General features: G+C 51.3%; 1 protein-coding gene across 2 annotated transcripts in view; it reads right to left on the reverse strand.

Annotated features, from left to right (window-relative positions):
• Nucleotides 1-11,106, reverse strand: part of taf3 (TAF3 RNA polymerase II, TATA box binding protein (TBP)-associated facto) — a 200,658-nt gene extending 189,552 nt beyond the window's left edge. The window contains exon 1 of one of the 2 annotated variants that reach the window (XM_038811879.1): nucleotides 11,000-11,106. Coding sequence is in view for 1 of the 2 variants with exons in the window: in XM_038811878.1 (XP_038667806.1) it covers nucleotides 10,567-10,732 (166 nt within the window). In the remaining variant the exon portion in view is untranslated. Of the gene's footprint in view, nucleotides 1-10,566; nucleotides 10,811-10,999 lie in introns of those variants that run through there. The other variant, XM_038811878.1, reaches the window with a different exon arrangement.
• Nucleotides 11,107-12,349: the final 1,243 nt, after the last annotated feature.

Consider the following 12,349-nt stretch of genomic DNA (forward strand, 5'->3'; position numbering starts at 1 on the left):
CGGTATTGTGCGTACTGCGCATGTGCGTACCGGGTCCTTCCAGGATTGCGTCTGTCCTGATTGCGCGCATGCGCAGATGTGCCGTTATGGGCGCCAGCCACCGGAAAAGAAGGCCTGTGAGGAGAGGCCACCATTCTTACGTCTGCCTCATGGTGGATCTTCTCCATGTTTTTTTTTCAAGAAACTCCAGGTACTGCTGCTTTTTCTGCTCTTGCTGTAAGCATTTTGCTATTGTGGTTTTATTTAATAAATTTAGATTAGCCAATTATTTTTTCCAATTAAGGGGCAATTTAGCGTGGCCAATCCACCTACTCTGCACATTTCTGGGTTGTGGGGGCGAAATCCACGCAGACACGGGGAGAACGTGCAAACTCCACACGGACAGTGACCCAGAGCCGGGATCGAACCTGGGACCTCAGCGCCGTGAGGCGGTTGTGCTAACCACTAGGCCACCGTGCTGCCTTCTATTGTGGTTTTTAATGTTAAATCATTTTGCTGCATTAATGATTCCCTTAAATTTTCGTTGGAAAGACCATAGATTAATTGATCCCTGATGATGGAGTCTGTTACATCAGCATAGTTGCAGCCTTGTGCTAGCAAGCGGAGATCTGTGACAAAATTGGAGATAGTCTCCCCGTTTTTTTGGAATCTGTTACGCAGGTTAAATCGTTCCATGATTTCATTTGATTGTGATTTACAGTGGTCATCAAATTTTGCCACTATCACTTGATATTTAGTTTTATCTTCAGTATCACCATACGTAAACGAGTTATAAATGTCTACCGCCTGCCAGCCTGCCGTTGAGAGTAATAGTCCAATCTTTCTCTCGTCGGTGGCTGCATTTAGGTCCATAGCTGCCATGTATATCTGAAGCTGCTATTTATACATTTTCCAGTTACTATTTAAATTACCGGTAGTTTTCAGCATCTCTGGAAGTAGCGTGTGATCCATCGCTTCAGTAGGTTGTTTGGAATCAAAATGCTGCGAAGTCTTCCACAGTCGAGCGGCCGGCACGTTGCTTTTGCTGGTTGCTTTGGTTCTTTCTGGTCTCTAACCTAATCTATCTAGTGCTGTTCAAATAAAGCCACTCCTGTACCATGTTTTGTTACCTGTAGAGATGGTAACTCAGTTACAGTAGACGGTCTGGAAAGAAGGCTAGAAGTCGTCCAGAAGTTTGATGGTAGGTTTATTGAGCAGCAAAACTTAAATAACTGCGTTAGCTCTTACTTAAAGAACTGCACTTGTAAATGAGGTGACAACTTTTCTATGCTCTGCAACTAGGCCTGGCCACACTAGCAGCCCTGAGCTAAACTTCCATTCCTGTTCCCCTCACAGTCACATCAGCCAAAGTGAGGGGGAGGGCCGTGCTGCCCCCTGGTGGTTTATCCATTATCCATCAGCCCCTTCTGTACACACTCAAGTCAGGATCACTACACTAACTGTCTCGCTTTAATATGCAGATTTGGCTAAAAGTGATTCCACCCACAATGGGCGGGATTTACATCGCAACATCGAGTCAGGTAGATCCCGGGAGCAGGGTCAACCGGCTTCTTTCGGCCACGCTGTACCACAGCGCGCTGCTTTTTGGGTGCAGCTTGGCTATTCGATCACGGCTGATATCTTTGTTTCTTTTTTATTTCTTTCCCCATAACAACTCCGCTTAACTGAATCAAATTATAATGGGGAAGAGGGAATTTAAGTTTGTTTTAATCAGTGTATGCTTTACAATGATGCTTTCAACTGCTGGTTGGTTGTAGCTATTCCTACCGCGGGAGATGTGGTCATGGTATCTCGCACTCGTTTGTCTTGCGTCCACATACCCACTGTAACTGGTCTGAAACCATTTTGTGACGTCTACCATCTACCTGCGCCTGGCTTGACCAGCCTTCCACTTTGCCCTGCAGAAGAGATCTCTGAGCTTGTCAACTTTGATCAAATGACCAAAATATTGACGTTTTCTTTTCTGGATGTCACTTTTTAAAGAGTTCTTTAGGTTCCTGTAATTTCCAGTACCTCTTCTTATGGTCTTATATTCTGTGTATGGAATCTTAGCATCCACATTTCAAAGGCCTCTATTTTCTTCCACAGATCTTTACTTATTGTCCAGGTTTCTCAGACATACGGCAAAGTGCATAGAAAGTTGCATGTTATGAGTTATTTTTTCCTAGTAGTTAACGCATCATTCATCATCACAAAATTGTTTTTGGTGCTCTCCATCCTTCTTCTAACTTCAGCATCACATGTTCCATCTTCTGTTGTCATTTGACCTAAATAGACAACTTGTTCCACTTCAATCTTCATTCTAGTTTTTTCTAACTGCCATTATTTTCATCTTTCTAGCATACTCGATCCATATTCTAAACTTCTAGTCGGCCTTATGAAATCATTTGAAATTGGAGCTGGAATAGGCCATTTGGTCCCTTGAGCCTGCCCCACCATTCAATAGAATCATGATCTTCTTTATCGGATGCATCTTCCCACACTATCCCCATATGCCTTAATACCCAAAGAGAATTCCAAGGATTTGCAACCCTTTGAATGAGGAAATTTCTCCCCATTTCAGTCTTAAATGGCTGATTCCTCATTCTGAGACTGTAACTCCGTGTTTTACATTTTCCGAGCAGGGGGAACATCATCTCACCTGTTAAGTCCCTTAAGAACTTGATACGTATTAATTAGACCACCTCTTATTCTTTTAAACTCCAGGGAGTACAGGCCTACAACATACAATGCAGGACGTAGGGCAAATTCGCTGCTCAGAGGCTGTTTGGTGAAGTGTTTATATGGGTGGGGGGCGAAACCTGGAGTAAGTGATGTTCTTGCTGTGTGTGTGTTTGTCTGTGTGCACGCACTTGTTCAACTATGTTTTTGTTTGTACGTGTGTGTGTGTGTGTGTGTGTGTGTGTGCTGGTATGTCTGTTTGTATGTTGCGGTCTGTAAGTCTGTGTGTGTATGTGTGTTGCTCTCTAAGTATATAGGTATATTTGTGTGTCTGCATGTGTAAGCGTGTATATGTATGTGTATCCGTGTTTGTCTGTGTGTGTGTTACTGTCCAAGTAAATGTGTTTCTAAATGTATCAGTGTGTATTGCTGACTGTGTGCGTGTATTTCTAAGTCTGTGTACATGTGCGTTGCTAAGTGTTTCTGTGTGCGTGTCTAAGTATGTATATTCCTGTATGTCTAAATATGGGCACATTTTATTCATCCATGGGATGTAGGTGTCGCTGGCTAGGCCAGCATTTATTGTCTATCCCTAATTGCCCTTCAATTGAATGGCAAGCTACGCAGAGATTATTTAAGAGTCAACCACATTGCTATGGATCTAGAGTCACACATAGTCCAGACCAGCTTAGGAGGGCAGATTTCCTTCCCAAAAAGATATCATCGGGTTTTTACAACAATCAACAATGGTTTCTTGGTCATCACAGCCCACACGCTAGCTTATGTTGCCCATCACTGCCGTAGACTTTTATTGCAGAATTTTATTGAATTCAACTTTCATCACCTGCCTTGGTGAGATTTGAACCAGGGTCTCCGGATCTCTGTATTACTAGTTCAGTGACAATACCACTATGCCAATGTGCGTGTCTAAATGCATCTCTATGTTGCTGTCTGAGCATGTGTGCATTTGTGCCTATGTGCATGTTTCCGCCTAAGTGCATGAAATACTGGTGACCCAGATGTAGCTGGTCACTTGGTAGAGTCCTTAGGTCAATGGTGGGCAACCTGCGGCCCGGGGCCACATGTGGCTCCTCAGGGTTCTGAGTTTGGCCCACGGGACATTTTGTTGACCGCTGTTACACACAGGGTTGCTGGATTCAACTGATTTCCGACCGCATTGTTTTTTTCTTACTAGTATGACTGAAGTGATACGCATGTAAAGCAAAGCTAAGTGAAGCGAGGTGCGTACTGATTGCTCACAGCATTGACTGTGAGAGCTGTGCACTCCCTCTGCGTCCAAATATTTTTTTCGTTTTTACCATTTGAAGTTGCTGAAAGTTCTATTAACATTGATTAAGCATCTTTTCTAACTCGTTAGGAAATATTTGGCATGTATTAAATATATTTAACCTTATTCACGGGGTCATAATTAGTGAACAAGCCCGATTTCAATCTTGTGGCCCATTAAGTTGAAGGAGGGGCAGTCATGTGGCCCACTCAATAAACTAGGTTGCCCATCACTGCCTTAGACTCTGCCCACTGAGCTAGATGGGAAGAAACCACCAGGAACTTGAATTTCACCCAATCCAGCCAGGAACGCTGGATGCTCCTATGCCATCTTGGAGCAGCTCAGCAACCACCTACACCAAGCCAACTATCTGCAAATGCCAACAAAATAGCCCATCTCCTCCATATGGGAAAGGCATCATTGGAGAAAGAAGCTAATAAAGACTGAGTGGCGAGCCTTTCGAAGACATGATAATTTCAGATCACGCCCTGAACCGTTTTCTGCAATGGAGTTGGACAAGGTGCGACAAAAAAAGTCAAAGCCCAGCACTGCCACAGGCTATGCCAACATTCTTCCTATGCTTTTCAAACACATTGGCTCACGTGCCTGCTGCTTGCTGGATGAATTCCTCACAAGGGTTATCTGCAAGTAAGACTGCCTAAACCTTGGCACGTGTCCAAAGTCATCGGCCCCCAAAACCTGGCAAAGATCCAAACTTGCCTTCAAGCTACAGACCAATATCTCACCTCTCTGTGATTCTTAGAGCAGCTCATCTTATAGTGGATAGAGCCAGAGACGGAGAAATCTTGGAACGGTGAACAAGCTGGTTTTCAGCAAGGGCGAAGCACATGCAACCATGTCCTTCCCCAAAACATCTTCATCGAAAAAGACTTTGATAATCACCTCAAAACAGGCAATGTCTTTCTCGATTTCAATGCAACATACAGCACTGTCTGGCATGCTGGTCAAAATCTAAACAATCCTCCCTCCGTGGGTTACTGACGCCATTGTACTATTACTCCGAGACAGACGGTTCAGGTGCACGAGTGATAAGACAAACGCCTGAAGGAAACAGTCCAATGGACTTGCCCAGGGCTCTGCCCTTTTCAATCTCTATATCAATGCTCTGTCTCCAACCCTGTCTTGGAACTTCAACTACGCTGACTATATCTGCTGTGCTTCTCAGGTTGGGACATTTGCTAAACTAGAAGCAACACTAAACAACGATGTTACAAAGCTGACCAGCTCCTGGAAGACATAGCACATTCAACCTCCCCCAGTAACAAAATAGTCTCAAGTATATTTCACCTCCACAATGCCAGTGCGAAGAGGAAACTCTTGAATGGCAAGAGACCGAATCAGGAACAACATCCCATTTATCTTGGTGTTATCCTTGACCGAATACTGACATACTAAAAACATCTGAGCAAGACAGCAGCAAAGATCAAAATGTGAAACTACCTCCTCAGCAAACTTGCTGGCTCTTAATTGGGTGAAGTTGCTCAAGCCTGAAGGACCTCAGCTCTTGCCATCTCCTACTTGACTGCAGAGTACTGTGCACCACTACAGTACAAGTCATCACAGGTACCCTCTGGTCAACTCAATTGCCTTGGCTCCCAGTCCTGAGCAACATCCCATCCCCTCACATCCCACCTCCTCATATTATGAATGAAATTGCAACAAGAAAGCTGCTGGAAAAGGTTTACATCAACCCATGCCTGTCGCTACGCAAGGATCTTACCGATCCACCTGCTGTTCTAAGACCACTCTGCCAAGGAATAATACCAGAGGCCGTGTCGCGGCTCAAATGGAGCCAACACACCACCATTAAAAAAAAACACTTCCTCACCAGAGATCCAATAGCCTGCTCACCCAGCTTCCAGGCCACGTTGGGCATTCAACTGTTTTCGCACTGGCCAGAGCGTTTGTGCAGAAATTCGGCACAAGTGGGGCTTTGCAGGGAATCCGGACTGCAACCATGGTGCCCTCAATCAATGATTCATATCACTGAAAACTGCCCCCATGACAAAATTCAGCAGAGAGCTCAGAGAACTCCATTTAGTCACTATGGAAGCTATTGCCTGGCTTGGTGATTACATACACACTAAAAAAGTGTCTGTTGCTGTCTAAGTATAATTGTGCGTTTGTACGCCTGTCTGTATAGGTGGGGGTAAGTGTGTGTGGGTGTACTGCTGAGTGTGAGTATGCGTTGCTGTCGAAGAGAGCGTGTGTAAGAGAGAGTGTGTGTGTATGTGTGGGTAAGAGAGTGCGTGCGCAAGCGAGAGTGCGTGCGCAAGCGAGAGTGCGTGCGCAAGGCAGTGCGTGCGCAAGAGAGAGTGCGTGCGCAAGAGAGAGTGCGTGCGCAAGAGAGAGTGCGTGCGCAAGAGAGAGTGTGTGGGCAAGAGGGTGCGTGCGCAAGAGAGAGTGCGTGCGCAAGCGAGAGTGCGTGCGCAAGGCAGTGCGGTGGCGCAAGAGAGAGTGCGTGCGGCAAGAGAGAGGTGCGTGCGCAAGAGAGAGTGCGTGCGCAAGAGAGAGTGTGTGGGCAAGAAGGGTGCGTGCGCAAGAGCGATGTGCCGTGCGCAGAGAGAGGCAAGAGAGAGTGCGTGCGCAAGAGAGAGTGCGTGCGCAAGAGAGAGTGCGTGCGCAAGAGAGAGTGCGTGCGCAAGAGAGAGTGCGTGCGCAAGAGAGAGTGCGTGCGCAAGAGTGCACGCATAAGAGAGCACGCGTAAGATAGCGCGCGCATAAGAGAGCGCGCGCATAAGAGAGCGCGCACCTAAGAGAGAGCGCACGTAAGGGAGAGCGCGCGTAAGGGAGAGCGCACGTAAGGGAGAGCGCACGTAAGGGAGAGCGCACGTAAGAGAGCGCGCGTAAAAGAGCGCGTAAGAGAGAGCGCGTAAGAGAGAGCACGCGTAAGAGAGAGCACGCGTAAGAGAGAGCGCGCGTAAAGAGAGCACGCATAAGAGAGCGTGCGCGTAAGAGACCACACATGCGCGGAAGAGAGAGCGTGCGCATAAGAGAGAGCGTGCGCATAAGAGAGAGCGTGCGCATAAGAGAGAGCGTGCGCATAAGAGAGAGCGTGCGCATAAGAGAGAGCGTGCGCATAAGAGAGAGCGTGCGCATAAGAGAGAGCGTGCGCATAAGAGAGAGCGTGCGCATAAGAGAGAGCGTGCATGTAAGAGAGAGAGTGGGCATAAGAGAGAGTGGGCGTACGAGGGAGCGCTCGCGTGAGAGAATGTACGTAAGAGAAAGAGCGCGCGTAAGAGAGAGCGCACGCTAAGAGAGAGCGTGCGGGTAAGAGAGAGCGCGCGTATTAGGGAGAGCGCGCGCGTATTAGGGAGAGCGCGAGCGTAAGAGAGAGCGTGCGCGTAGAGAGCGTGCACGTGAGAGACCGTGCGCGTGAGAGAGTGCGTGCGCGTAAGAGAGTGCGCGTGCGCGTAAGAGAGAGGGCGCGTGTGAGAGAGCGTGCGCGTAAGAGAGAGCACGTGCGTAAGAGAGAGCATGCGCGTAAAAGAGAGCGTGCGCGTAAAAGAGAGCGTGAACGTGAGAGAGCGTTCGCGTGAGAGCATGTACGTAAGAGAGAGCGTGCGCGTAAGAGAGAGCGCGCGCGTAAGAGAGAGCGCGCGCGTAAGAGAGCGTGCGCGTAGAGAGCGTGAACGTGAGAGAGCGTTCGCATGAGAGCATGTACGTAAGAGAGAGCGTGCGCGTAAGAGAGAGCGCACGCGTAAGTGAGAACGTGCGCCTAAGAGAGAGTGCGCACATTAGGGAGAGCGCGCACATAAGAGAGAGCGCGCGCGTAAGAGAGCGTGCGCGTAAAAGAGAGCGGGCACATGAGAGAGCGCGCGCGTGGGAGAGAGCGCGCGCGTGGGAGAGTGCGCACGCGTAAGAGAGTGCGCGCGCGCGTAAGAGAGAGGGCGCGTGTGAGAGAGCGTGCGCGTAAAAGAGAGCGTGCGCGTAAAAGAGAGCGTGCGCGTAAAAGAGAGCGTGCGCGTAAAAGAGAGCGTGCGCGTAAAAGAGAGCGTGCGCGTAAAAGAGAGCGTGCGCGTAAAAGAGAGCGTGCGCGTAAAAGAGAGCGTGCGCGTAAAAGAGAGCGTGCGCGTAAGAGAGAGTGCGCGCGCGTGAGAGAGCCCGCGTGAGAGTGCGAGCGTGTAAGAGAGAGCGTGCGCGTAAGAGACAGCACGTGCGTAAGAGAGAGCGTGTGCGTAAAAGAGAGCATGCGCATAAGAGAGAGAGTGCGTAAGAAAGAGTGTGTGTGTCTAAGTGGTATTTGTGTGCCATGGGGTACACTGCTGTCTAAGTGTGTGCATTTGGGTCGGTGATTGTATTGCTATTCAAGTGCGTATTGCTGTCTAGGTATGTGTAATTGTCAGTAGGTGTGTATTGCTGGCTAGATGCGTGTAATGCTGCCTGGGTGTGTGTATTGCTGCCTGGGTGCGTGTATTGCTGTCTGGGTGCGCGTACTGTTGTCTGGGGGTGCGTATTGCTGTCTGGGTGTGCATATTGCTGTCTGGGTGCGCGTATTGCTGTCTGGGTGCATGTATTGCTGTCTGGGTGCGTGTATGGCTGTCTGGGTGCGCGTATGGCTGCCTGGGTGTGTGTTTAGCTATCTGGGAGTGTGTTTTGCTGTCTGGGTGTGTGTATTGCTCTCTGTGTATGTGTGTATTGCTGTCTGGGTGTGTGTGTTGCTCTCTGGGTGTGTGTGTGTTGCTGCCTGGGTGTCTGTGTGTTGCTGCCTGGGTGTGTGTGTTGCTGCCTGAGTGTGTGTGTGTTGCTGTCTGGGTGTGTGTATTGCTGTCAGGGTGTGTGTGTTGCTCTCTGGGTGTGTGTGTTACTCTCTGGGTGTGTGTGTTGCTCTCTGGGTGTGTGTGTTGCTCTCTGGGTGTGTGTGTTGCTATGTGGGTGTGTGTATTGCTGCCTGGGTGTGTGTATTGCTGCCTGGGTGTGTGTATTGCTGCCTGGGTGTGTGTATTGCTGCCTGTGTTTGTGTTTTGCTGTCAGAGTGTGTGTATTGCTGCCTGGGTGTGGGTATTGCTGTCTGTGTGTGTATTGCTGTCAGGGTGTGTGTATTGCCATCTGGGTGTGTGTATTGCTGTCTGGGTGTGTGTGTGTTGCTGCCTGGGGGTGTGTGTGTTGCCGTCAGGGTGTGTGTGTGTTGCCGTCAGGGTGTGTGTGTTGCCGTCAGGGTGTGTGTGTTGCCGTCAGGGTGTGTGTGTTGCCGTCAGGGTGTGTGTGTTGCCGTCAGGGTGTGTGTGTTGCTATCTGGGTGTGTGTGTTGCTATCTGGGAGTGTGTGTTGCTCTCTGGGTGTGTGTGTTGCTATCTGGGTGTGTGTGTTGCTATCTGGGTGTGTGTGTTGCTATCTGGGTGTGTGTGTTGCTGTCAGGGTGTGTGTGTGTTGCTGTCAGGGTGTGTGTGTGTTGCTATCTGGGTGTGTGTGTTGCTATCTGTGTGTGTGTGTGTGTGTTGCTATCTGTGTGTGTTGCTGTCAGGGTGTGTGTGTTGCTATCTGGGTGTGTGTGTTGCTATCTGGGTGTGCGTGTTGCTATCTGGGTGTGTGTATTGCTGTCTGGGTGTGTGTATTGCTGTCAGGGTGTGTGTGTTGCTGCCTGGGTGTGTGTGTTGCTGTCAGGGTGTGTGTATTGCTGCCTGGGTGTGTGTATTGCTGTCTGGGTGTGTGTATTGCTGTCTGTGTGTGTGTGTGTGTGTTGCTCTCTGGGTGTGTGTGTTGCTGTCAGGGTGTGTGTGTTGCTCTCTGGGTGTGTGTGTTGCTGTCTGTGTGTGTGTGTGTTGCTCTCTGGGTGTGTGTGTTGCTGTCAGGGTGTGTGTGTTGCTGTCTGGGTATGTGTGTTGCTCTCTGGGTGTGTGTGTTTCTCTCTGGGTGTGTGTGTGTTGCTGTCTGGGTGTGTGTGTTGCTGTCAGGGTGTGTGTGTTGCTGTCAGGGTGTGTGTGTTGCTGTCAGGGTGTGTGTATTGCTGTCTGGGTGTGTGTGTGTTGCTCTCTGTGTGTGTGTATTGCTATCAGGGTGTGTATATTGCTGTCAGGGTGTGTGTATTGCTGTCAGGGTGTGTGTGTTGCTGTCTGGGTGTGTGTGTTGCTCTCTGTGTGTGTGTATTGCTGTCAGGGTGTGTGTGTTGCTATCCTGGGTGTGTGTGTTGCTGTCAAGGTGTGTGTATTGCTGTCTGGGTGTGTGTGTTGCTCTCTGTGTGTGTGTATTGCTATCAGGGTGTGTGTATTGCTGTCAGGGTGTGTGTATTGCTGTCAGGGTGTGTGTATTGCTGCCTGGGTGTGTGTATTGCTGTCAAGGTGTGTGTATTGCTGTCTGGGTGTGTGTATTGCTGTCAAGGTGTGTGTATTGCTGTCTGGGTGTGTGTGTTGCTCTGTGTGTGTGTGTATTGCTATCAGGGTGTGTGTATTGCTGTCAGGGTGTGTGTGTTGCTGTCAGGGTGTGTGTGTTGCTGTCAGGGTGTGTGTGTTGCTGTCAGGGTGTGTGTGTTGCTGTCAGGGTGTGTGTGTTGCTGTCAGGGTGTGTGTATTGCTATCAGGGTGTGTGTATTGCTGTCAGGGTGTGTGTGTTGCTGTCAGGGTGTGTGTGTACAGTAGAAACAGGGTTCTGGTACTCACACAGCTCACTGTAGCGATGGCAGCCGCGGGTCAGCTGCTCGATGTACCTGTTGAGCACATCGGTGAGGATGTCGCAGGCGGTGAGCTGCACCGAGTCCCAGCCCAGGGCCTGGCAGATCTGAGCCACCGCCACCCGCAGCAGGGCCCGCCCGTAACTGTCCGACATCCCGGCGCCGCTCACACACTCAGGCCCGGTGTGTGTGTGTCAGCCCGGCCGCCGCCGGCCCCTCACTCCTCACTCGGCCCCTCACTCCTCACTCGGCCCCTCACTCCTCACTCGGCCCCTCACTCCGCCGCCGCCGCTCGGCCCTCACTCCGCCGCCGCCGCTCGGCCCCTCACTCCGCCGCCGCCGCTCGGCCCCTCACTCCGCCGCCGCCATGTTGTCTGCCGCCGGCTCCAGCAAACCCGACCAACCGAGCGCCGATTGCTCACCCGCCCCGATCGCCCATCGATGCCGCCGGATCGGATGGCCAGGCCTGCCATTGTGGTTGCCCCGGGAGACGGGGAGAGAGAGAGGGACAGGGGAGAGAGAGAGAGAGAGGGACAGGGGAGAGAGAGAGAGGGACAGGGGAGAGAGAGAGGGACAGGGGAGGGAGAGGAGAGGGACAGGGGGAGAGAGAGAGGGACAGGGGAGGGAGAGAGAGAGAGGGACAGGGAGAGAGAGAGAGGGACAGGGGAGAGAGAGAGGGACAGGGGAGAGAGAGAGGGACAGGGGAGATAGAGAGAGAGGAGGGACAGGGGAGAGAGAGGGGGACAGGGGAGAGAGAGAGGGACGGGGAGATAGAGGGGCAGGGGAGAGAGAGAGAGAGAGGGACGGGGAGATAGAGGGGCAGGGGAGAGAGAGAGGGACGGGGAGATAGAGAGAGAGAGGGACAGGGGAGAGAGAGGGGGACAGGGGAGATAGAGAGAGAGAGGGACAGGGGAGGGGGAGAGAGGGACAGGGGAGAGGGAGAGAGAGAGAGAGAGGGAAGGAGGAGAGATAGATGGGAGAGAGAGGGAGGGGGGGACAGGGGAGGGAGGGAGAGAGGGACAGGGGAGGGAGAGAGAGGGACAGGGGAGGGAGGAGGAGAGGGGAAGGGGAGATGAGAGAGGAGAGAGAGCGAGAGAGGAGGGACAGGGGAGAGAGAGGGGACAGGGAGAGAGAGGAGAGAGAGGAGAGGGACGGGGAGAGAGGGAGGAGAGGGGAGAGGGACAGGGGGGGGAGAGAGAGGGACAGGGAGAGAGAGAGAGAGAGAGGGACAGGGGAGATAGAGAGAGAGAGAGGGACAGGGGAGGAGAGGGACAGGGGAGAGAGAGAGAGAGAGGGACAGGGGAGAGAGAGAGAGAGAGGGACAGGGGAGAGAGAGAGAGAGGAGAGGGACAGGGGAGAGAGAGAGAGAGAAGGACAGGGGAGAGAGAGAGGGACAGGGGAGATAGAGAGAGAGAGAGGGACAGGGGAGAGAGAGGGACAGGGGAGGAGAGAGAGAGAGGGACAGGGGAGGGAGAGAGAGGGACAGGGGGAGAGAGTGAGGGACAGGGGGGGGGATAGAGAGAGGGGTCAAGTGGAGAGACCGGGGGGACGGGGGGAAGAGAGAGATGGTCAAGGGGAGAGAGAGAGAGAGAGAGTGGGGCAAGGGGAGAGAAGAGGGGGGGACGGTGGTGGTGGTTGGGGGGGGGGGAGAGAGGGACAGGATGAGAGAGAGATGGGCAGGGGGAGAGAGAGAGACAGAGACACCTTGAACTGTCTGTGAATACTGATAGGAATAATCTGTTAGTTGTTGAGAACCTCGCTGATGTTAAATG

The sequence above is a fragment of the Scyliorhinus canicula genome, chromosome 11 (genome assembly GCF_902713615.1).
Source record: "Scyliorhinus canicula chromosome 11, sScyCan1.1, whole genome shotgun sequence".
Classification (NCBI taxonomy): domain Eukaryota; kingdom Metazoa; phylum Chordata; class Chondrichthyes; order Carcharhiniformes; family Scyliorhinidae; genus Scyliorhinus; species Scyliorhinus canicula.